The sequence below is a fragment of the Agelaius phoeniceus genome, chromosome 1 (genome assembly GCF_051311805.1).
Source record: "Agelaius phoeniceus isolate bAgePho1 chromosome 1, bAgePho1.hap1, whole genome shotgun sequence".
Classification (NCBI taxonomy): Eukaryota; Metazoa; Chordata; class Aves; order Passeriformes; family Icteridae; genus Agelaius; species Agelaius phoeniceus.
In genome coordinates this window covers 49234352-49261418 of record NC_135265.1, presented here as the reverse complement: position 1 = coordinate 49261418, position 27067 = coordinate 49234352, and the positions used below count along the sequence as shown (strand labels likewise).

Sequence of the window (27067 nt, the reverse complement as noted above, 5' to 3'; positions counted from 1 at the left end):
ACAGGGAGAGAGAGTGAGAGCAAGAGAAAGAGAAAGGAATAAAACCCAGGAGAAAAACAAGTGCTGCACAATACAATTGCTCACAGCCCACTGACCCCCAGCTCAGCCTGTCCCCCAGCACAGCCCAGCAGCTCCTGGCCAACTCTCCTCACTTTATTTACTGAGCATAATGTTCCATGGCATGCAATATGCTTTTGGGTCAGCTGCCCTGGCCATGTTCCCTCCCAACTTTTGGTACACCTGTAACCTGGCAGAGAATGTGACACTGAGAATTCCTTGACCTAGGATAAGCAGTGCTGAGCAACAACCAAAACATCAGTGTGTTATTAACATTATTCTCATGCTAAATCCAAAGTACAGCACCGTACCAGCTAAAACCAAGACACATGTAAAATGTATCTCCATCATGCTGGTCTAACAACAAAATATAAACCAACAAAAGCTTTATGCTCTTTCCAAATTACTCTGCTACTCTACCTGCTGCCCTGAAACTAGGTTATTAATGGTCACCACACAGCAAGAGTTATAGAAATAGTTTTGTGCAGAATGACCTTCTAATTGGGCCTTTTCAGCAGTTCTCATCTCCTACATCCACCTGGCAAGTAGTCAAAACACCTTCTCCAATTCTAATTTTGTATGCACTGGTCTTTAGCGTTACTTTATAATGCAGTTAATGAAGGGTTATTTTAAGAAACAAAATGTTAATGACAGTGGGATTGAGCACACCCTCAGCAAGCTGGCAAGCAACACCAGGCTGAGTGATGAGTTTGACATGTCTGGAGGATGGGATGTCATCCAGAGGCACCTGAACAAGCTCAAGAAGGTTGAGCCTTGTGAGGTTCAACAAGGACAAGTGCAGGGTCCTACACCTGAGCTGGAGCAATCCCTGGTATCAATACAGACTGGGTTATGGATTGAGAGCAGCCCTGTGAACAGCAATTTGGAGTAGCTGGTGGATGAAAAACTGGAATGAGCTGGCAATGTGCAGCTGCAGTCCAGAACACCAGCCATATCCTGGGCTGCATCCAAAGCAGCATGGCCAGCAGGGCAAGGGAGGTGATTCTGCCTCTCTGCTCTGCTGAGACCCCATCTGCAGGGCTGCATCAGCTCTGGGGTCCCAGCACAGGAAGGACATGGACCTGTTGGAGTGAGTCCAGGGGAGGGTCAGGGAAGAAGGATGGAGCACCTCTCCTGTGAGGAAAGGCTGCAAGAGTTGTGGTTGTTCAGCCTGAAGAAAAGAAGGTTCCAGACAGACCTTATTGTGGCTTTTCAATAATTAAAGTAAGATGGGGACAGGCGTTTTAGCAGGGCCTGCAGCAATAAGACAAGGGGCAGTAACTTTAAACTGAAGGAGAGTAGATTCAGACTAGACACTAAAAAGAAATATTTTAGGATGAAGATAGCAAAATACCAGAACAGGTTGCCCACAGAGGTGGTAGATACTCTATCCCTGGGAACATTCAAGTCAGGCTGGACAGGGCTCTGAGCAACCTGGTCTAGTTGAGATGTCCTTCCTCATTACAAGGGCTTGGGCCAGATGACCTTTAAAGGTCTCTTCCAACTCAAATCATTCCAAGATTCCATATTCAAAGGTGAAGTAATAAACAATGCAGCAGTATAATTATATAAATCAGTATGCTTAATACTAGTGACTGACACTCAAATATTCTTTGAGAGGTAAAAAAAAGTAATTCATTTCCTTTAAATGAAAAACTGTTTGTCCCTGGAACTATGGGGAGCAGATCAACAGCTAAAATGTCGACAAAAAGGACAAGTAAACCTGGAGGTGGTTTTGAATGGACAAAGTGGAATGTAATGTGACAGGTATACTCTGTGCTTTAATTCCTCATGGTTCATCATCATGGCTTAAGAAAGCCAAGAATTCAGGATGGTCTCTATTACCAGATAACTAAAGGCATAGATGTGACAACATTTGCTCTTATAAATTACAATTGACTAATCCCCATTGATCATCTTTATGGAAACTGTGTAAGCAGTAAGATGTAAGCACACATCCAATTTTGTTTGAGCAAAATGGGTTTGGACTTCTTAGTGGGTTTTTTTTTCCTTTTCTTCTTTTTAAGAGACAGAAAAGTATTGCATTACAAAATAATACAGTAAAGCCTACTTTAGTAGGCTTTACTGTATTATAATACAGTAAAACCTTTTTTTTTTAAATGCACAAAACTGGGAGGAGTGACTGATGCCCCAGAATGCTATGTGGCCATTTAGAAGGATCTCAACAGACCTGAGAGACAGGTAGGGCAAAACCTTTTGAAATTTAACAAAGACAAGTGCAGGCTCCAAAACCTGGGCAGGAATAACCCATGCATCAGTACAGGCTGGGGGCTGGCCAGCTGGAAAGCAGCACTGCAGAGAAGGAGCTGGGGGTCCTGGGGATAAGAAGTTTTCCATGAACCAGCAGTGCCCTTGTGTACTCTTCTAGTCTTGATTAAACAAAATATTTTGGCAGGGTTTTTTTGCTGCTCTTCCATGAAAAAATATTTTTCAGTATGAAACTGAAAATAAAGTTTACTACAACCATGCAGTCAAAACTTCTGCAAGAAGAAGCTAAAATGACACAGCCATTTTCTCTACTATATTAGGAAACTATGTGACAATCTTTTGCCATCATGCACTGTGGACACAAACTGACAAAAATGACAAAAAAATTATAAAAGTAACACTTGCTTTGTAGAACATTTATCTATAGAATTTATATTCTACCAATAGGGGTAATACTAGTAAGATGTTACAAAAATTCACAATTGAAATGCTCAATTTTATACGCAATACAAAAATATGAGCATGAATGTATTTTCCTATTCTATATATATTTTTTTAATAATATAAGAAAAGCATGTCACATGGAATTTCAACTCCCTCATGCTACTGTACTAAGACAAACAATACTGAAATGCTTATATACAATTTTAGAAAACAGCAAGGTGGTGGGAAGGATGGAGAACACAATGGTCTTAATCCCAAAATCTTCAGGAGATTTCTTGCTTTGTAAAATGCACTGCTGCACTTTTTCTTTTCTCAGAATGCCAGACTCCTAATCTCCCATTACAGCACAAGGTGGCAACACAGCACCATCTGTTCTTTCAGGACAAAACCACTGAGCTCCCACTTTACTTAACAAGGGAGCAGGTAGGAACAGTGGGCATGGTGGGTATATTTTCACAACTTTTGACAATCACTTCAGAGACAGCATGTAGCCTGTCAGCAAGCCTGAAAACCTCACCCCAAAACTTCTCAGCAGCTTCACTAACACTGTGCTCAGAACAACTGAGTCAGCTCAAAGAATTCCCTTCATGCCCAACTTCCTACTGTCCAGTCTACCTTTCCATCAGCTGGCATCACCTTGAGCATGCAAGTATGCTTCACTGTAGAAACAAAAGCTTCTCAAATTCTTTTTAATCATTCCCAAGGCCAGACTACTTCCTCATAGCAGTATAACAGAAATGCACAACCTGCTCAAGAGAAATCAAACCTCTGACATCCACAGTACGTATTCCATGCAATGGTGAGAACAAAGCAGAAATAGTGCTGCCTGCCTATAGACTTAATTGAGGTAAGAAGGACCAGTACACTTCATACACTTTCTATAGACAGCCAACTTAGGCCATACAAGTACAGCATCTGGTGGCCTTGGACTAAAGGCAGTCAAGTCAATTGCACACTACTTACTCAAATACAGATGACATGTCCGAATATTAGGATATTGCCTGAGGATTTCTAGCTATGCCAGTCATAAAACAAGAAGATTATAACGTAAGGGCAAATTCATCTTCAAAGGGGAAAAAAAAAATCTTTCTCCTTCTATCCTGTCTGTGGATGACTCCCAGTACTTAATGCTCTTGTTTGAGTTCATATTTACCTTGTGAAATCCATCAGTATGTTTAGATAATGATCTAAGATATAATAGTTCTCTGTATGCACACATATATGGTAGCACAGATTCTTCTTATGGACATGGTGAAAGCCAGTTAGCCCATCTGACATTTTGTATACAGGAAACAGAAAGAGCTTAAGAAAAATTACTGCTTACACATTTGAGTTTCAGACATCCCTTGCTGCTAGCTAGAAGAATCTCTATGAAAAATCTTACAGAAAATTCTGGAAGTTATGACAGGAGTTTGACTCACATGCACTCAGGAAACTGGCAGTGCTTTGTACGTATGTAAATAGTGTTGGAAAATGGACAGTCCTTTGTATATATGTAAATAGTGTCACAAAGTTCAAAGGCAGAAAGGCTATACTTGAAGTTCTCACACATACATGAAAACTTGCAAGACAGAAAAAGGTGCAGGGGGGCAATCTCAAATGCATAAAAAGCTATAACATTTATGAAGTTGAGTGTTAAAGAATTGGCACATTAGCATGTGAGGGAAATGTACAACGAGATGAGTACACAATGACAAATACAGCCCTCTCCCTTCCCCCTTTATATCTTTTACAGCTACAACATGGAAAAGCAACACCACATTTTGGGCATTAATTTCTCACTCATGTGTGAAGAAATGCCAGCAGCTGTAGAATTAAACAACCCCTTACCAAAAAACCTTGCCAGAAAATCTTGCTCCATGAGGTAGCATGAAAGAAGTGACTGGGTTCATTTGTGAGACCAAACACACCACATTGCCCATCCTTGGCAGCAAAGGTTTTCTTGTTGAACACCTCGTCCTAGATGAGGTGATTCGGCTAGCAGATGGGAGGGAGTCGTAGCAGCTGTCTTCACACCAGCTGTCAAACAGATTTTGTTTTCGTAGCGCAAGTCACCACCCTTCTGCCTCACAGCTACGCTGCGAGGAGCCTGATCAATGTGGGCAGACACGGCAGTGAAAGAGGGAGGGGAAAAAGCAGAGAGGATGATGGTGGCCTGGCACAGAAGTTTATAACTAGAGGACAGTTCCATAAGAGAAGCTGAAGTGCAATGAAGTAATAGCTACACGAGGTTTCCAACTTTCTCTTGTGCCAATAATTTTACAATTTACTAGACATCAAAGTATATTTCTATCTTTTCTTCTGTAAGGACAGAAATGGTTTTCCTTCTTTCCCTAGTTGCTTATTTTCATGAAACTTAGGGAAATATTTTTTTCCCAGATTGCTACTTCTTTGTCATCTCTTATGGCAATTAACCAGTATGTTTAAAAGTCATTAGGAACAGGGTTAGATTCTCACACAAAGCAGGTTCAGAATAGGCATACACATTTCCTTAGTAAAACAGACCAAGGATCCTTACTCTTCCACTTCCCATTTTCTTGAAGGGGAAAAACAGTAGGTGAAGATTACAAGATCACCTGACCAAAAGAAGACCCAAAGCAGGACAAAAAAGTCAACAGCCTAAAAGTACATACTTACATTTTGACCTTTGTGTACAAAGTCTAGGTAGACTAATTCAAATTTAAACATCCTCGGTGTAAAAAGAGGTATCCCACAAACAGGAACATCTCTGCAGGATGCTGGAACTTGAAGCACTTTGCTTCATCTCCTGATGCTCCTGCTCCACCAACAGCCAATGAACCCATAAAATTTGTTTCAATGCTGTTTGTTACTGTTCAGCACTGGCTGATGGTAAGATTAGTGGCAGCTCTCCTTCCTACTTTGCTGCCCCAGCCACTCTAAGGAGACAGAGGCAGCACACTAAAAAGACAGAAACCCCAGAATCTTGCTCAAATGGCCTGTCTTTGTAGGAATACTTATCAGATAGCAGGTGACCTATCCAATACTATTAGGACCTTATAAACTCACCTGGCATGGTTGAATAGACTTGCTTTTCAAAAGTATACTTTGTGTACATGGTCTCTAATACTGGTGTGCACAGAAAATTAACAGCAAGTTGAAACTAGAACAGATAAAATTTTATTTCCTGCAGTGTTTAGGTAACACTGTTCTTGCATGGCAGAATACCTACAGTCTGGGAGCTGCTCTGTCCTTCAAAATTGTATTCTGACTTTCAGAATGGGTAACATGATTATTTCAGAGCTACACAATGCTGCCACTGCCCAGCATTCTCTGTTTTGCACTTCTGTGAACTAATGTGAAAACAACCGTAACAGACCTTTATCTTGCCCTTCTTTGCTTATCTACATCACTGTGATGATTATGTATTATAGAGGGAAATGAAGCATCAGATCTCAGGTGTTTCACTGAGCACTAGCTTATTTTCAGCAAATAGGAAAGAGCAGGACCTGGTTCATAATGGAAAATCAGCTTCTGGAAAAAGCCATGCAGTTCTTTGTGAAGTTTTGTTCAAACTTTGTGCAAACAAAACACAAAAGCAGGGCCTACAAGCCCACTTCTTCCTGCAAACTAGCCAGTTGCATTCACTACATTCAGAGTTGCATTCATTCTTTTATTTACACAGAGATCACACACCAAAGATTTTCATTAAACTACGCAGGATTCACAGCAGGACCTAATAAAGATGCTATTGCTTAGTTTAAAGGTTTGGGAGCAAACTGTTCCAGCCTGGCCTTATGCAGCCTCTGCATTATCCTTGAGGCTACACTGCTGCTTTTCTCCAGAAATTCACACTGATCTCTGTGCAAAATTAATTCTCTTAAAAGCACTGAATGGCCCATAGGACTAAATAATCTATTACTTTTTTTGTTTGGCTAACCTTGAACTTCCAAAAAGTTGATAAAATCCAATCTTTTAGAGGCTGGCAAATACTTGCTATTTATCTGTTTATCAGAAAATTTGGAACCCTAATATAAAAGTGTAGCACACGCTTAGCAAGGGAGAGTTGTTTACTATTACAGTCCACAATGTGAAGTTCTACAATTGTGAAGTGTCAATACTACAAACATTTCTATGCATATTCACACATGTCAATAACTCTATTGACTTTAGTGCTGGATGCAAAGAATGCAGCCTCAGAAATGTGACGGAAACAAGAATTTTTCTCTTTGGCATGAAGTTACTGTTTGAGCTGACTTTAATGCTGTATTCACCAAAACATTTTACTGTCAGATCATTCAATCAACTGTATAATATTTCTGCTTCTAATCAAAGAAATTGTCACAAGATAGAAATCACTATATTAGAGTACTAGCACACTAGTCTGCAAGATATACAAACGTAGTGGACAAAAAGTCCAACAAATAAATAAGATAATTTAGCAATTTTAATAACCTTTAGTCTACAAGGAAGATGCTTTATGATTCATCCTTGGACACCTAAAAGTCAGATGCTAAGTAACAGGTTTGATGTCTAAAAAATACAAATGCTCACTACCCCTGAACATCTGATGATTTTTACTTTAATTCCTTTCTACAACCACTGCTATTTGCAATGCACAGCAGATCTATGTAAAGCAAACTGCAATTGTAATTTCATTCCAAAATTGTATCCATTTTTTTAAAAAGCCCTGCCACAGCACATTATTTCTGTATGGGATTTGCTTAAAACAATTCAAAGAACCGTAATTGGAAGGAAAATAAATTCAATTCCTGCACAAATGCAAATGTTTGACAATACTTACCAAGAGATTCTCTGGTTTGAGGTCCCTGTGGACAATGTTCTTGCTGTGAATATAAACCAGGGCTTCACACAGGTCAGTGATCATGACAGCAGCATCATGCTCTGTGAACTTCACACTTTCTATGATTGCATCAAATAAGTCCCCTCCTGGGACATACTCTAAGATTAAGTAGATCTCAGCTTCTGTCTCATACACCTCAATTAAGCTTACTATATTGGGATGAGAGAGACTCCGAATAATGAGGATTTCACTTTCCATCATGTCCTCCTTCCCCATCAGCTTGGATTTATCAACAATTTTCATTGCATAGATCTGATTGGAATCACAGTGGCGGCATTCCTTCACCACTGCAAAGTTCCCATCCCCAATAGTTCTGCCAATCTCATAGTGTTTTTCCACATCAGTTCTGCTTTTAATGGCGTGCCTCCGGCTTGTGCTTTCCAATCCCTGAGTTTTGTTGTCTTCCTTACTCACTCTGCGCTCCCCTGTTTTTTCTCGTCGAGTCACGTCACTCTCTCTACATGTGCCATTCCCCTCTCTTCTGGCAGCTTCCTCTTTAGCCCTTTGTCCCTCTCTGCCCTCTCTATGTGTTTTAGACATTTTCTCAGCATCTCTCAGAGTGTCTTTCTTTAGCCAACCGCTTTGGTGCATTACACAGCTACTTCCATTATCTTCCTTCACTTCATGAGATAGCTGGAGCCCTTCTACAGCGTTCTTCCTGATTTTTACTACTTCCTTCCCATGGGTTTCATGCTTCTCCACATCCCTTTCTTTCTCAATGTTCCTTTTTTGTTTCTCCAGCCCTTCATTAACAATCCTATGTAGAGGCTTCCACATCCTCCTACTGCCATTATCTTTCCAGCCAACTTCCTCACCCTCCAGACAGGTTTCGGGAGACTTTCGGCTGTTCCTGACTTTTGTATTTCTTTCCACGTGGTACCTCTGACACACACCTGTGTTCAAGTCTCTGTTCTCAAATGAGGCCTCTGCCTGCCTTTCTCTCCGTAACTTTTCTCTGGCCTGCCTTTCCTGTTCACATTTCTCACACCTCAACACCTCCTCAGAACTGTCTTCTAAGCCTTCCTCAGGACTCCTCTCATGCTTAAGGTACCTTTCACATTCTCGTGTTTTTCTAGAAGGCTTCGCTCCATGCTCACCACCCCAGCTCTCTCTAGTCCACTTTTTTTTGGTTCTCATTTTTTCCTCTTGCTTTGTCTTGGTTTGACTTTTTCCTTCATGTCCAGCTACCAGCTGGGAAGACAAGCCTTCGCTGCAGTTCTTGGTCATTTCTGTCTCATCAAAGCCACTGTCTACTTTCGAGGCCTTGTCATACAGCCTGCTCTTCAGTTTTTGGGACTGCTCCTCATTCGTCTGAATGGCAGCACTGGCAGCATAAGGATTTTCAGGATAAAGTTCTTGTAATACCACCTCCAGGTCCTTCAAAGTGAGGGGCTCCTTCCCCATAGCTATGAACGCATCACCTTCCCGGAAGAACTCAGATACACTTCGGATCTCTCTACCTCTCAGATTGTACAGCTTTCTCACACGGTCATTCTTCCAACGAGGAAATCCCAGAGCTTCTGAAATGTCAGCCATCAGCTGCTCAAAGGTCTGCACTGATCTCCTGTTGAGAAGCAAGGTTATCCTCCGGAGCGTGCGTCCCCCGGGCTTCACCACTGTAATTATCCTTGGCTTCACAGGACTGTGCTCTGAATGTATCGTGTGAAAACCATTGTGGGGACTGAAAAATGAGGACCTGTGGCTGCTTTCACCCAAACATGGTTTTTCATAGTTTCCACGACCAACAGGAGGACAAGTCCCATGCAGCTTCCTCTCTTTTGCTTTTGAGCCTGTGTTGCGTGGTGAATGGTCCAACAAGCCTTGGCGTCCTAAGGCAAACAAAAAGCAGAAATATTTATCATTTTGCATCATCAGACCTCTTGCAGCAAGTTTTCTACGTGTCAGTGCGTGTGACCTCAGAGAGTAAGGGTAGGTGACTTCAAGGTTTATAAAGAACTTTTAAATACCACTAAGGAGTATGTCCACATGGTTGCAACTCCGACATTGTCAACTTCGTGAGAAAATCTAAATTCATTTTGTGACAGAGGAAGGTCATTAAAACATAATAATATTGAACAGAAAAAGATATTTCTTCTAAAACATGACATCTTTCAGAAATCCTCAAAGACTGGCAGGATTGCATCCAGATTGTATAGTATTCTCTTATTAATACATCTCCCATACACTCACTCAATTCCTTTCTGAACCCAATTGCAATTCTGGCCTCTGCAAACCCTGTGGTGACAAGTTGCACAATCACACTGCGTGAAGTAAGATAAACTAATTACTTGTGTTTTAAAATTACTACCAGATGGCACTCTGTATGCAACCTTACATTTTTATAAATAATTATCTCCTCTTCATTTTCCCTGGACCTTCTATAGCAAGTTAAAGAAATTCTTTTTAAAAAACATTACTTTTGCTATAATTTTTACTGTAATTTTATAGGTCATCTAACTGCAATGCAATTTAACTTTTTGCCTTAAAGAAAGGCCATCTTATTTTTGTTTGATAATGGCAGTCATGGTTTTCAAAATTTTGGGTTGACTTTTTACACCTAAAAATTATGTGAAGTCACACCAAGTTCTGAGTATTCTCTGGGAACATTGACATTTCATCTTAGAACATCATCAAAGAAAATGGCACCATTTGTTACGCATAATTGCAAAACAGAAGAACTGAAAACATAACATATGGTTATGGACAAACCAAGCCATAACACAATTCCCTGTCTATCAACAATAAGCTCAGAATAAAAACGTCCCCCAAAAGTATTCTGAGCTGTTGTACTTGCTAGGATTAAAACCTGCTTGCAATGCATTTATTTTCAGCCTCAAGAAATGTACTTTCAGAATGAGATTGCAGAGTGTTTCCACCTCCATTTAATAGCCTTCCAAGGCCATTTAATAGCCTTACTCTTCAGCTGGGAACAAACATTCAACAAGCTAACAGGACCAGGACAAAAGGAAACAGCCAGAATGTTTAACGAATCATTACAAGGAAATTTCTGTACACCAATGGCTTATCCCCCAGAAAATCAGGTCCATTTTCGTAATTACTGTGATTCCATAGTCACAGTGCAGTGGCCAAATCCTCAAAGGAAAATCTGCACATATCAGTGTCTCTCTTGGTGTTAGGCTCATGCCTACTACACTTTGGGTTTCAAGTGCGAGAAGCCATTTTGGGTATTCCAGGCTACATATTTTTATTTGTCCTTTCCATCAAGGCATAATAGAGTGAAGAAGAAATACACCTCCTTTCCTAGAACAACAAACAAAAGGGAAAACTGCAGAAATGCTGCAGCAGAGCATTCACTTGCTCTGCCTCAAAAAATACCCAATAGGCCAAGGCTTGAGTGTGGAAAGCACAGGAGGAGACACAGCTATAGAATCCACTCTGCTGTTGACTCTGCTTGATGCAGAATGATGGACACTTCTTAGTTTTAATACTCTCACCAGCTAAGCACTGTGTGCCCCCCAGCATGTCCCTTAACTCTTGGCTTCATTTTCTTCCCCTGCCAAATGAGATAGATGCTTCTTCTCCAAACAAATATTACAAAGAAGCCCAGCTGCCAGCATGCTGATTGAAGACGTAAGCATTATATAAGAGCTACGTGTGACTAATGCTTGGTGGTTGTACAGGTTATTTCTGTCTTCATTCTGCTTTTTAAGGATGATCTCTTGTTATCAAAAGATGACTACGTACGTGTTAGTGATTTCTCAACATTCACGTATTTACATTCCACCCAGAATAAAGCTTGCTGTGAATGGAGGGAAAAAAAAAATCAGCTGTAATAACAGTTCTCTGAAATCTAAATCAACTCCACAACATGTTAGTTACCAGGAACTGAGGAAGCTCTGAATTTAATCAACATTTCCAGGTTCTTGCGTACCAACTGCCATCAAAGCTTTATCTTGCTTATGGGAACTGTGAGTGACATTTTTACTGCTCATAATCTTGGCACAACATAAAAACAGTGGTGCACAAATAATGACTTTTCCCACAGATTATGTTGCTCCCGGTTATGCTGCTATTATCATATCTTTCTATAAACCATTGATTTTAAGTGCTTGGTTGTACTGTTGATTGTTTCAATTACCCAGGCATCAATTATGTTTCCGTTCTTCACTAAATTGGCTAAGCCTTAAGGAGAAGACAAGCTTATTTTTTAATTCTGTAACTAATGGAATAAGAGCAGTTTTATGTCATTATTAAGAACAATACAGGAATGCTTTGTTCTTTCTAAACTAACTTGATTCCTAGCCAAAAACACTTTTACAAAAGCCACAAGTTGATATATAACAATGTTCATTATAAGAGTAGAATTGCATATTCTTCTATGATGAGAAAGGAAGAAAGGAAATAACTGCTTAAATCATTGCATGAAAGAATCTTCTAATATTTTCCAAGAAAAGGGGAAGGGTCAAATTCTGTCAAAGTGGTGGTCACAATGACTATATATTACATACAATTAAAAATTCACTTCAGTTGCCTGTTACAACTATTTCAGTCATAATTTCTGTTATTTTCCAGTTATGCTATATTTAACTGATACACAAGAAGCAAGCCTCAATCTGTCAGGAAAGTGCATATGCTTAAAGCGGTAACAAGCATTTCTAGAAAGCCTTCAAAGGTCACACACATACCCAAATCCTATAGCTACAATTTATATTGCTTCAAAATCTTGTTTCCATATTTATATACAAGTGGGAGAAGGAGGAAGAGGGAGGTGGTATGAAAAACACACTTCAATGAGTTCAAGCACTGGCAAATTATACCTCTGTGAATAAAATGTGCTTTTTCTTTTGCTGTCCTCCTGAGAGCTAATGATTATTAAATATAAATATTCCTTAGAAATGTTAAGATGGATCGATGAGCGTGTCTGGTTTTGTCTGTATACACATCTATCCATATATTCTAGTGTATTATGGATTATCAGTGGCGCAGCATGGCCAAGGAAGATGCTGAGGCTGCTGCTGTGGACAGGCAGGGGCAAGGCAGCACAGCTGGTCACCCTGCACACCACCTAAACTGTGCACATGGGCACAGGAAAACAAAAACTAGAACCCATGGAGCAATACAGAGCTCCACATGATGAAGACATGATGGTCTTGTAGGGCAAACACTAACACCAACTCTCTAGAGAAGAATGGAGGATGGAACAAACTGGCATTTGGGGGCTCAAACATGTCGCAGAAACAAGAAATTTAGCACCTATGACCAAAGCACAGATGCTCCCTACTGAGAAAATGTGCCCCCCTGCAGGGAGCACAGCTTCTGTGACTCATTTTTAAAATTTACAAATCACTTATGATCATCACAGTCCATCCCACTGTGGGGGTGGGGAGGGTGGGAAAACACCAGGAGAAATCACAAAAATTCCTCTAGAAGACATTTCCTTGGAGTGTTTTGGATCATATTCTGGACATGGAGTAAAATTAAATGAATTCTGAAGACTTGTGCTCCAAAGAAGTAGGGTATACAGAGTAGTGTATAGATAGATCAACATCTATATCTTAAGGAATTGCCTGGCTACACCAGCTAAAACAGCAGAGTAACAGGGTTTGCCAGAGGTCACCCATTGCAACTAAAAATGTATTGCTGCCATTTGTCTTTCAAAACTTATCCTTTCCCTTGGCCAGTGCATAAGCTTTTGTTCATTAATTAAAATATTGCCACTCAGCTTGCATTCTTCTTGGCTCTCCTGCTGGAGATCACAGTTTCAGTAATTAACAGAATGGTTCACCATTCTGCTATAAAGTCACAGGTTGAAGGGGAATTAAATTTTTACAGGGAGTTTTACAATACAAAACAGAAGGCAGCAGTGAAATAGGATCTAGGCACAGCATTGCTGTGAATAAGATGGGGTAATTTGAGCCTTCCAATGTTTTAGAAGGCTTCCACTTACAAAAGCAATTATAAAAATGCCCCAAAGCATTAGCAGCAACTAAACTTGCACATGACAGAAACCACGTATCTGGGAGTTGTTTTGATATACTGGTCCAAATATAGGATAAACAAAACACTGTTTAAGTGGGCAGAGAAAGGTCAGCAGTATAAATACCTGTTTTTTCCTTAAGAAAATTCCTGCTGAGGAAAACAAAGACCATGGGGGGGCAAAAAAAGAGAATGATCTTACTTGGTACAGAAAACATTTGATTCATTTCACAGTACTAACAAGTATCTTCAAGTACTTGAGTATGAAGAATGCCTCTGGTACTGAACTCGGAGCAGCAGAGTACGCACCTCACACAGGTTACCAGTGTGCATCAGCAGTCAGCTCCAGGATGCAATCCAAGTCCTCTAGAAATGTGCCATCTTGATCTCCTCTCCTTGCTGTAAATTATTTAAAGTTGCAACTTCCAGGGCTGGTGCACACTATTAGTGCCCAAGACTGAAGCAATAACATGGCAAGTCTTAGTTCACTAGATCAGATGCACAGAAACAAAACACGATCGCAGGCATCCTTTTACAGCAAGTAAATTTTACATTATCTACAGCCCCACTGCTGGAAACACTACTGGTAAACTTTTCTCTGAAGACTCATACCCTCTCTTTCCTCCTCTGCCATGTTTTACATCATTTTAGGGCAGAGATTTTGTTTGAGTCAGGACTGGTGGTTATTTCAGCAACAACACTTCAGGCAGACACACTGCATCAGTTCTGACCACATAAAACCCTGAGTAGAAAAAGAAAGTCAAATTTCACAAGGGCTGGATGAAGACAGTGTCAAATGTCTTGTTACTGTTGCTGTTAGTTGGACAGTCGCTGTTCCAGCCTGAGCAAGCTCCAAATGCTCACTCAGCTCAGAGGTATGGAATTGAAAATGGAAAAGGAAACCTAGTGAAGAACTGGACAGTGAGGATAAGAGCAAAGAGAAATTGTGACTGCAGAGAAGGAAGCCAATAGTGCTATAGTCAGGTACTGTCTGACACACAGCAGTACCTACAAACTTTTATACCTGCTGATAGCAATTCCCCTGGCCTTTGCTGACACAGTTGAAGCAGATAGAGACTGTAATAGGGAAGCAGTAAAACATAAGAATAAGAGTGGATCAAGAAGTCAGGTAGAATGCCAAACTTAGACAAAGAGATGGGATTGGAAGTCAGCAAGAGAACTATCCTCAAATGGTCTGCTCCTTTGCAGTTCTCAATAAAGAACATCTACCTGCTTTTGCTGTCACTTGCCATGTTAGCTTACGTTGATTTATATTTTTTTAAATAACAGGAAAGAGAAAGAGGTGGATACATTAAGAGAACATTAGCAAGGTCCTCAGTGAGACAGGAGAAAATTAAGGGTTATCACTCATCCTGCATTGCATCAAAAGCAGCATGGCCAGCAAGTGAAGGGAGGTAGTTTTCCCCTGCTTTTCCATTCTCATGACACCTGGAGTGCTGCACCCAGCTCTGGGGCCCTTGACACATAAAGGATGGGGCCATGCTGGAGCAACTCCAGTGGAGGGCATGATGGTGATCAAAGGGCTGGAGCACCCATCCTATGAACACAGAGTTGGGGATGTTCAGCCTGGAAAAGGCAGCAGCTCTGGGAATACCTTAGAATGGCCTTTTAGTACCTAAAGGGACCTAGGAGAGAGCTGTAGATAGATTTTTACAAGGGAATGGAGTGATAGGATGAGGGGGAGTGGCCTTAAAATGAAAAGTGGAGACTTAGATTAGATATGAGGAAGAAATTTTTACCGTGAGGGTGGTGAGAGAAGCCTTGGATGCCCCATCACTGGCAGTGTTCAAGATGGTGTTCCAAGCAAGCTGGGGGCAGTATAAGGCTCCCCTGCCTGTAGCAGAGGGCTTGGAACTCAGATGATCTTTGGGGTGACTTACAACCCAAATAATTTCTTTTGTGAATTCACTTCCTCCTTGCATACAAAACAGTTTAGATATATACACAGTTTTTCTTGTGTCCACTCCAGGGTACACTGGACCCTCTTTTTCAGGTAAACTGGATTAAGGACTGTGTTGTAGAGAAAAATATGTAACTAGAAGAGCTGAAAAGTGTGTGAAAAAATTTTCTCTGCTTAAGGCACTGCAGCCCTGAAGAACTGGATTCTGTCTCAACCAATTCCATTGAGTTTCAAAGCAATTGACTTAATCTATACTTTCCAGAGAGGATCAGAGTCTGGTAGTCAAAACAAGATTCTGAGACCTGGTCCACAAACCTGCTCAGTGCTCACAGCTGCAAGGGCAAATACTGGAAGAGTACTTCAGACCACAAGATAATATAACACAACACATAGATAATGTTAAATTATCCCAAAATTCAGGACCTGGACATCTCAAGTTGCTTTCTTGCCCAGATTAAAGTACTTTTGACTTTATTTTCTGCACCTTGGCTGCCACTGAATCCAGCACAAGCTTTCCCCTTGGAGGTATCACAGACAGGCTAATTCATATTTGTTACTGTAGAAACAACCGTGACAAAAAAGCCCAGAAGCAAATAAGCCTGTATTAACAGCAGGGCTCAAAAACCACACAGCAGGAGGCATGAAGAGCCAGGGTAAACAGTAGAGTAAGAGGCTCATTAGGATAGCTTTGTCCATCACATACACTGATGGAGACAGAGTCCCTGGGGATAAAAAAAGCAGCACCTGATAATGCAATAATGCATATATCTTAATGCATAGGAACATGGGTTGGGGGAACTGCAGTTCTAATCAATAGTCATAAAAGCTTGAGTTTGTAACCTGAATAATATTAGATTTTAACTACCTGGCCTCACAGAAATAGATTTTTTAATACATTGAAGAAATACATCAAATAAGCCTTACATGCTCAGAATACATTTGATGGTAAGGCAGTTATAAACTATACTAGGCAATAAAATATTATTGTAAAGCATATGGTATTATAACCATGGTTTACAAAACAAATTAAAGATGCACACTCTTTTTAGAGACCAAAGTGTATTTTATTCAATTACGTTAACTGAATTTGAAAACAAAAACAAAACAAACCACAAAAACAAAAAACCCAAACTCATCATGGTATTTGCATTAATTCTTATCCGCATTAGCTACTGCAACAGAAGGAAAACAAAATCATGTTCAATATAATTTATCAGCTGGATTATTTCAAAAACAATTTTAATACTATAAAAATGAAAAAAAAAGGGGGGGGGGGCAGAGGAATCAGTTTAATTTCTGTAACATCCCTTCTGCTACCCTAATGGGCGTTTCCAGTCATACTCATGCCAGCACTTCCACGTCTGATATGCACCAGTGTAGGGGAGATCCATCACTGACCCAGTCTAACTCAATCTGTAGAAAATGAAAATCACTCAGCAGTTCAGAGAGTGTTCTAAGTTCACTGAAGAAAAACTAATTCGGGCTCACATACAAAAAGAAAAAAAAAATCAGAATAATATCTCTATCTCATAAATATACAGTCTTAGCCCTAAAAGATCATATAAAATTAGTATGACAGGATTCCAAGTTCTTTATCTTTCACAATTTCACATCAAGCATGCTTAAATTCGCATGCAATATTATTTTTCCTTTAACTGTCAGCCCTGCAAACTCAGCTATGTGTCAAGTTGGGTTCCTTCTGTCCCACACGTCACCAACAGAACTAAAGTTTCTCCCGGCCAAATGTGTCTGCTCCCATTAGGTGAGTTTCCAAAGTGTCAGCTGCAAGGAAAGAAAATGTTCTTAGTGGCTGCACCTGGACTGCAGGACCATGGGAGACATGCACCTCTGGCCCTACTCTCTGGCCTCATGAGGGCAAACAAGAAGACTTCAAAACTTTGCATTGTACACCTTATCTTCAGCACATCTGCTTTTAATTTTACGAACAAACATACATTGTGTTACGCAAACTGCAAACCAGAGATCCCCAAAACTTTCAGCCCATAAGTGTCCATTCTCATTCTTCCCCAGTCTCTCATGCTAGAAAGAAAGGAGTCTCCTCTCTTCCTCCAGGCCCTTTATCTCACTCCCTTTTCTGGACACAGATTTCAGAGTTGATGGCAGACCCTAGAGGACAAAGAGCACCACCAGAGCAGCTAAAATCAGGCAGACATTGAAGGACTGTCTAGAATGACAGTCTGATGGAAAAACTTTGCAGCTGGCTGGACTTCAGCAGAGGAGGGAGCCTGAGGGATGCCCACATTGGAAAACCCTCCCTTGTGGCTAAGGAAGCTCTGGACTTTTCCATTCTGAGGACGGATGGTGCCTCTGTGACACCCTCAGCCCCAGTGTGAGTGTCATCCCACAGCAAAATACTTGTGGGAGGCTCAGCATGCCACAACATGTGACCATATTTACTGTATGAGAATCACGATGGATAAGTGACATTTAGCAACCACCTTTCCTTAATTCTCCTCAAAGATAAACTTAGAGTTTGCTTTGCCTTATTCCCCCCACCCCCTTCTCCTTCACTAAATGTTCAGAGCCCCTTTGGAGTCTGTGCTGGTGCTCTCCTGTCCAGCTCCTCCAAGAAGGGAGCAGCAGGGACTGGACTGCTGCAGGGCAGCCTGGGTTGCTCTCTGTGTTACACTCCCCCTTCCAACCTTGCAACAGTGCTTGGGCAAAAATTATCTTCCCAGGTGCTTATCTTCTTCCCCTGCAGGCCCACAACCACCCCACTGTACCGCTGCAGGCTTTCTAAATCAAGCCATTTGTAATTAAAAAATAAAATATTTACAGCAAACACAGATGGTTACTGCCATGTGCTAGTGTTAAACTGAGCTGAATCACACCCAGAGCGGCAGATGAAGGTAAAGATTTCATGGAGACTGGTAATGACTCACAAGTGCCATCATATTTACTTTTTTTTGGAGCAGAACCCCACTTTCATTATCTTCTTTCTGACATTTTAAGGGTAGCAAATTAAGAAGCGAGCAAAAGGAGAAGTCTTGTAGAGAAGTATACAGATGCATAATCTGTAAAGAACTATGCGAAATGTAAGACTGCACGTGAAATGAATCAGTGCCTTTGGAGGTGTGAGGCTTGGTTTAAGCTGCATAAAACCAAAAAAAGAATATTATGAAACTGCTCATTTATTTAATTTCTTTCAAAGATGACAGGCTGTGTATTTTATTGGGAACAGGCATGGCTGATTCCTGCAGTTTTCCTGCTTTAGGGTCTGCCCCAGTAACCAGGGAAGTCACTTCTGCAGTCCAGGACTTTCCATCAGGGATCTTTCAGGAGAGAGATAGAACTGACAGAGGGAAACAAAAACATCTTACACAACTGTGGCGTTTGCCAGAATCCATCTGGCAAAGCCCTCCATGTGCTTCTCAGGGCTCACTGTACAGGGAGCTCTTGACTGTTGATGCTCTTGACTCCTGAAGTACCATATATTTCAAATTAATTATTCATGTTTCATTACAATGTAAGCTTTCAACTGCTTTTTAGTCCTGTTAGCCAACAATGCCTCAGTCAAAGGAGCAGGATTCTGTTTCTTCTTGTGGGAGACATTATTTGCATTGCTTCCTAAATCTCAACTTGATGACTAATCGGTTGCAACTGAGCAAACCCAGTGAAAATAAAAGAGCCTGCAGAGGTGTCACTGAGAGTTTAATTAAGCTTCCAGATCCTTTACTACCAATAACCTCGTTGCATAACTGAAGGAAAGACCCGCCAGAGCCTGATTCTCCATCTGGTTTGCAAAAGGGGAAATCACACAGAAGTTTTCTTTGTAAATATAGCACATTTAAGAGATGTTAACTCACATACAAAAGCAGAATTCCCAACCCCATTATTACAGAACCACTTTTTCAGAAGAGATTCATATATTGAAGTCAACATTGCAAAACAAATTGTTTCACAGGACTTATAAAGGAAGATGGGTTTCTCAGAGAAAACTGTAAGCCAGCGCTAATTAGACTCAAAAGCACGATGACAAGCAGATCATGATTTTCACATCACCAGACATTTCCCAGCATTTCCATTAACTACATTATTTGGAGTGATGAGGAAACTAAAACCTGGAGAATACGTGCAGGCTAGCACTATTGATGGAGTGGGAGATGGTGTTTTCAGAATGTCTGCTGAGAGCTTCCTCCACGAACATGTGGCATAATTGTTTTGCATTCTTACAATAATTAGACAGTGTAAACAATGCTAGCAACAGAGGGAAGATGGTAAACATGCCCAACTTTCATTTGCAGTGAAAGTCAACTACTGCTAGGTAAGATGGACAATGTGCAAGCATTACCAAAACTCCAAATTTACATCAGAATCAATCAAGGCAGTAACTCCCACTCTTTCCTCATTGTTTCCAGAATCTAGTGAACACTCCAAAAGGACAGAGCCCATATCCTGAAATTGAGAAAAACATGGAAAACAGTATACTGTTATGAAGAGAAATGTCACATTCACCTCTTCAACTACCATATTTTCAACTCTGATCCAAGTTGCATTGGAGCTAATTAAAAGTTTCACATTAGCTGCAGTGAGATCTGAGGCAGCTAAGATCACCATACTATTCTGATTCTAATTATATTTACAAGAAAGATTCTAATTTTATTTACAAGAAAATCTATGTAACACTAATTTCAAATGTTGTTAAATGTCAAGGAATCATCAATTTAAAGGAAATGTGAAAATCAGTGACAGAAACCAACTCAATTCACCCTAGAGCTGTTGGAAGAGAAGGAAAGACCATGAACCTCCCTTATTTTTACAAAACTATAGATGTTTCTGCAGAAAACAAACCAAGCTAGGTAATCCTAGAAATGGGGAAATGAATCCCACACAACTTCCCTTAGTCACCACATGCTGTAAGTCCAGCTGGTGCCAAAATCGTGACGTTTTGCGGAACATGACCAGAAAAAGCAGCAGTGAAAACAGATACAAAGCTTGTAGTGACACTACCAGATAAAGATACATTCAAAAGTCAGCCTAGCATGCCCAAGGGAATTAACTTGAGTATTAAAAAAACCCAATCTAGACAAGGTAATTTAAGCACCTCTCAAATTCAGAGGTTTGAACAGCTGCCACTAACTTGAATTAAACCAACTTATCTTCGCTGACAGTTTAAGTCTAATTAGCCAATTCAGGATAATAAGTCACAGATGGAGATTTATCAGAAGCTAACTCTCAGCTGATGTGCCTGAACATCCTACAAAAATTTTCATGGAAAAGGTCATTCTATTTCAGAAGATCCACACCCATTATGCTACAAGAAAGGGACTAACTCAGCAGGATCAGTTTTATCTGGAGAGCTGAAAGGTGGCTTCCTGAGATATAAAATTCAGTTACCTCTTGAGAAGAGCATGAGTTGCTATAATAACTGCACTTCTACTACATAAAGCAGCTGTAATGTATTTTGTAAGCTTCATTTCACTTGCTGACTGTTTTGGGAGTCTGCTGAGTTCTCAACATTTCAAAGTGTCAAAACTGCATTCAGATCATAGAAAAAAAACACAAGGAGCATCAGGAGAAAAAAAGAGGGGCTAGAAGAAAAGGAAACAAGGAGGTGGGAAGACAAACTTGCATATATGCACATTTTCATTTCTCTATAAATTTAATATCAAAAGCATGCATAACAAATTATCAGGTTCAAGGATAAACTCAGTTTATACCCTCACACAGGATAGGTTTCAATCTTAATGCTCAGAGGAAGGGGCTAGAAACTTTTTACACTATTGCAAGGCATTGGGATTTTTTTGTTGATTTTGGGTTTGTCCTTTTTTTAAAAAAGGAAACCTTTTAGTACTCAGTGCAGCAAAAGTTTCAGTTTATGGGGTTGCTCTCAAATACTGTGTCTCACAACCTGAAAACTGCTCCATTAGCTCAAACCAGAGGCCCGTCCAGTCCTGCTGACATTGCATACTGAATGTACCCTGAGGAAGGCAGAAAATAATGCTGCAAAGGGAAAAGTTATGGAGTAGTTCTCCTATAAATACCGACTCAGTTATTAAACAGAAGCAAACACAACTGATATAGCTACAGAAGCCAGGGGATGCAAGGGCACAGCCAGCCTTCTTCCCGAGAGAGGTCTGGCTACCGCACGTCACAGCATCTCCATCTGACACGACAGCCCTCCCCACTCTGAGCCCCTGCCTGTAACCCATGTACCTCCAGCCGTGGTGATTTCCCAGCTGCGGGAAGATTCATCAGCCTCAAGCGTGTTTTAACACACACGCGTGCAATGGTTTTAAACCCTTACACTACATTCTATTCACTTTTCTTTGCAGAGCATCAGTGTGCTCTGAGCAGCCCACAAGCATTCGCTCCCAATGAAGTACTCTCATGCCGACCATCAAGAGTGCAAGTTACTTCAGATCCTCAATTTTCACGGCGGCACAGATGACACCGTGCCTGTCTTTCCGAGCGGCGAACGCTGAGTTCGCATTCAGCCTCCAAAGCTTGCCCCGGTACCGGCGGGCTGCTGCGGCAGCTTCCCAAAGCAACCCGCTTCCTTCCCAGCCAGTCCACTTCGCTAGTCTCCCCTACAACACAAAGCTGTGGGGGCGAAAGGGCTCCTCTCTAATCCAAAATACAGGCAATTAAAAGAGCACGGTGAAATAACCACCCCAACTCCGGACCTTCGGGGACCTCTCTCCCCTCCCAAAGCCCTCGGGCCGAGAGACATCGTACCGTCCTTCTTCCGTCAGTCTCCAGCCCTATTTTCCAGCCCAAACGCCCCCGAAAGCTTCCCCCGCTCCCCACAAGGACCTGGGCAGGAACTTTCGCTTCCGCCGCCCCGCGTCCCCCTCAGCCGGGGCGCCGCGCCGCCAGCTCGCCCCCTCCTCCCGAAACCTGTCCGAGCAGGGTCCTGCTGGGGCTGCCCGCGGGGAAGGGGCCGAGGGAAGGGGCCGAAGGAAGGGGATGGGGCTGAGAGAAGGGGAAGGGGCCGGGGGAAGGGGCCGAGGGAAGGGGCACTCACCCTGGCAGTGGCAGCAGGCGCCCGCCGCGGGGTGGAGCGGGGGCGGCGCGGCGGCCGGCATGGCGCGGGGGCTCGGCTCGGCTCCGGGCAGGGGCTGCCCGCACAGCACCGCACGCTCCGTCCGCGCCGCCTCCCGCCTGCGAGGGCAGTCAGGGAGCTGGAGAGAGGGAAGGAGGGGACCCGACGGAAAGGCGGCGCCGCACACCGGCGGTCACACCCCCGTAGCCCTTCCCGGGCTGCCCCGCCGGCGGCACCGCCCCGCCGCCTCAGCGCCCGCCCGCCCCCGCACCGCTGCTCGCCGGCCTCCCGCCTTTCCCCGGCGCCCGGCTCGGCCCCAGCCGCCGGGGTGTCCTCGTTTGCCCCCCAGCCGGGTGCCCGCCGGCCGGGCGCGGGTGTTTGTTGCGTGCCCGGGGGCTCCATGCGTTCCCGCGGGTGTCCCCAGGTGGCGGGATGCGGGGCATTGCTCCCAGCCCGCTCACGAGTGAAAACGCTTTTATTGTCGCCCGGTAGATGCCAAGTAGACGTGGTAAATCATTCACAGAATCACAGAATATGCTGAGTTGGATGAGGTCCTTCCTCAAGTATCATCGAGTCCAACTCTTGGCCCTGCACATCACCATCCCCAAGAGTCACACCATGTGCCCGAGAGCATTGCCCAAATGCTCTCGAGTTCTGTCAGGCTGGTGCTGTGACCACTTCCCTGGGGAGCCTGTTCAGTGCCCAAGTACCCTCTGAGGCAAGAACCTTTTCCTGATACCCAACCTAAACCACCCCTGACACAACTTCAATTTCTCTTGGATTAAAAAAGACAAGCACTAAGCAATGTAAATAAAGTGCACGCTGGATGCATGAACAACTGGTTGCCCAACATCTATATAAAATATGAGGAGTTTATTTCATCCAGACTGCTCATGGAATGCTGGCTACATGGCCAGCACACCTAAAAAGATATGCAAGTGAAGCGATGAGCCACAAAGCTTATTTAAGGGTTATATAAATAGAGATTGGTCCCCATCCCATGCTACAAAAGAAGATGCATCTTAATAACAGCACGTACATACCTTCATAGGGGAAAACACCACAAACTAAAAGGCCCTTCAAATTTGTAGTTGAAATGAACAAGAAAGTCAATGTCTGGAAGCTGAATGTGGGTAAATTCAAATAAGAAATGTTATCGATGGGAGTGAATAATCACTGGCACAAATTGTGGAGGGAAGCTGTATTCTATTCTTTGGAAACCTCCTAATAACACAAGTTGTCTCTGTGTAAAATAATATGTAAATACTGTATGAATAACTGGTAAATACAGGATCCTGACAAAGAAGTTGGACTTACATGCAAAATTTAGTGGCTCGAGATATCCAGGAGGTCAGACTAAAAGATGTAGTTTTGTGTCATTCTGGCCTCAAACTGTATAAACAGGACAAAGCAGAACATGCTAAACACTTATCTTATACTCTTATATTTGCCATTTACTGAAAGTATTGTCAAGCTGCCCCGTTTAATAGCTTATCTTCTATGATTTTACTTCCAGGGTATTTCATCATTTTGGGGGCAAAAGAGTCAAACACGTACACCTTTGTAAAAGTAGATCTTGAACAATATTTTCTCTGAAATGTATTTCACTGTGCTTATAAAGAAATGGGTAGAAAGCTGAAATATCTTAATTCACTCTTTGACATGGAGAATTAGTATTTGGCTAGACTGTGTGGTAAGTGAAACTATGTAAAATAAAAGCATAGACAAAAGCTGTCTTATAAACAAGTCAAAACTCAGTTTGTCAAAACCCTGCAACACATTATAATACCAGAAAGCATAACTTCACCGTCTTTTGAAATCTTTATATTTGTTTAAAAATCTCAGAAACTTTCAAATCCCATACTTATTTTCTTATTTTTGCCTTACTCCCTTATCTAGAGCTTGTTGCTTGCTACAGTCCTGCAATCATCATTATCTTCTTAGTTTTGAACAAAAGATCTTCAGGATTAGAGCTGCCTGGAGGAGCATAACTAAGGTGTTGCTTTTCAGTCATTTTCACACATGCAGTTTGTGTTGTGTCACAACACAAACCTCTTCTGACACCTCTTCTGACACACTCCGTGCCCATGTGAAATCCTGGCTTCAGTAAAGGCAATGCAGGTGTCTTCTGCTATTCCCCATTTTTCACCCAGTTCTTTAAGCAGTGTAACAACTGATTTCTGCAGGTGTTGGCATCTCAATTATTAACTATCTTAAGAAATCAGGGACTGTGTTCAGTTCCTCTCTCCGGGAGTCCTCCACCAGGTCATTCCACCTTTCTGTGTGTAACCTTTTCAATGTGAAATGTCAATAACAACATCAGTTAAAGGGATTTGCTGTTGTTGGATGCAAAATCCTTAGAACAGCTAAGTATCACTCTGCAGTTGGCTTCCAAAACAAGAATGCAACATGACCCAAAAATAAACACTAGATCAGTGGCACCCTCATTTCTTAACCTAAAATGAAAAACAGATGAGGAGTGAATACAGACTTCTGAAGACACCTCATTTCTACTTACCTCTGGAAAATTGTCATCTCTGCCTTCATCAGAGTTCTGTGAAGGGATTTTTCCTTTAATCCACTTTTTAACCAGCCAGTGACATCAACCACTCCATTCCCCTGTTAAACTGTCTGCTACTTCCTTGCTGTTTCTTAATAAGTGTAATCAGGAACCACGAGATTTGCTTCTCAATGATACCTTTTTAACCTGTAAGAAAGCTGAATTTCACAGACAAATCAGCAGGAAGTTGCCAAATACACATCTCTGTGTTTTGCACACCAGCTCATGCATAGTATCTACAGATGGCTATGACTGACAACAGATATGGTGGTACACCCTTGGAAATGGGATATTCAGTCTCTTTTAGTAAGAAATCCTGATTTCTTTTGGCCTTGTCCTAAAATCAGCAATTTTCTTCTGCCTTAGAAACCACCTCTTCGTCTCCCTTTTCTCCTCCCTTGAGACTCAGGATTCTGCTGGCACCTGTTCTGTTTCAAGGGCTGTACTTTAATTAAAGGAGATATGTAAAACAAAATTTCCACCTGATCTTCTAGAGGAATTATTCTTTCTAGGTGATCATGCTCGGAAATTGCATTTTGTTTGCTTCTTGTTGTATTCTTATAAATATATCACTAAAAATAAGTCCACTTTTTTTCACGGTGGACTATTAACCAGATAGGATCATCTGGTTATACCCCAGATAGGATCATCTCTTCTGCTATCACAATACATTGCTTTGAAAGTGATAAATCACCTATACACACCATACCAAGTGAGGGAGAAGTAACAAGAGCTACTATATATATTTATTTGCCACTGTTTTGCATAATTTAAAAGAAATTACAATTGCTTTGTGACAAGAAAAAATCAGCTACTTTAAACTTAATCTGTTTATTCACAAAGTCTGATGAGAGCTGTCTTCCAAATGTCCAGAAATCTAATCTAGGATATTGAATAAATTGGCATAGAAATATCAGTTTCATAATGTGGTTTCAATAACAAAAATGTTAGTCTATCATTTTTATGTGAAAGTCATTCATACACAGTGGTTTTCCAACTTGCTAATAGTCCCTGAGGTGGCAAATTAGGCTTGAAGTCTCGGAGCCCAGTGCTATAATGTAATTTTTCCTTAGTTTAGAAAGAAAAGTGTGTGTATTGTTTTCAGACGAATATGAATTTCCCATGACACCGGGATATTCCAAACACCCAGGAGCCAATGGTTGCTTGGGGCACATTAAACTTTGTCACATCATGTGGTGTAAGGCAGCTTCCACTGACACAGAGGCTGAAATACAGAGGCTGAAATGCTGTGACAGGCAACCTGACCCTGGTGCTTCTGGCAGAACTATCAGGGATTATTTCATATTTGCCAAAAATACCTATATTGTAAATAAGACAGCAGTTAATATAGCTCCTTAAAAAAAAAATGAAACCCAGTGCATTTGATATAAGAATGAAAGACAAAAAAAAAAACCCTGACCTTTACAGAGGACTAAAAATAATACTGAGTTCTCTCTAAACCACATTTCTATCTCATCTTCTATGGCTTGAGTATATGAAATACAAGGGGCAAAAGATGAAGGAATTAATCTAAATGAAGGTGATGGTAGCTAACACTCTGCTGCTGTTAGAGCTCCATAAGCTAATATTTCAGACTTCTTCAATAAGAAATCAAAAGCCATCAGTAAAATACCAAAAATGACAGGCATTATTCAAATCACAAAAAACAAATGCCAAGCTATATGTGAACAACACAGGATTTACCCTCCACCCTCAAAAATAAATCTAAAAAAAAAATCCATTTATATGCATGCTCCTCCTTAAATGTCATGAGGGAAAGAGTTCCCAATAGAATCCAAATTCTAATACCAGAGTGGAATCAAGACAATGTATAATTTTGCCAGAACAGTGATATTACGGGCATTTACATAACAACAGCACTGAACAAATTCACAAGATCAAATAAAAAACTCAGGATTCAAAGCTTCCTTAGCCACAGTCAGCAGGCCAGCAGCTATCCAAAGTGAAAACCAGACTTTGGCAACTTATTACCTAACCAAGAAAGAAGATAATGAACACAATTGACTACTTCTTTCCAGAATTAACTTTTTATTTAAAGGGCATATTTAGAAAAGACAATTGTATTCTCAC

At 41.4% G+C, this 27067-nt stretch overlaps 1 protein-coding gene across 1 annotated transcript in view; it reads right to left on the bottom strand.

Annotated features, from left to right (window-relative positions):
• Positions 1–22649, bottom strand: part of DCLK3 (doublecortin like kinase 3) — a 30425-nt gene extending 7776 nt beyond the window's left edge. Inside the window, exons 1-2 of the mRNA XM_054642638.2 lie at positions 22399–22649; positions 7493–9381 (exon numbers count right to left, since the gene is read on the bottom strand). Of these exons, the coding sequence (XP_054498613.2) occupies positions 7493–9381; positions 22399–22459 (1950 nt within the window). The 5' untranslated portion in view covers positions 22460–22649. The remainder of the gene's footprint in view (positions 1–7492; positions 9382–22398) is intronic.
• Between the last annotated feature and the right edge of the window lie 4418 nt (positions 22650–27067).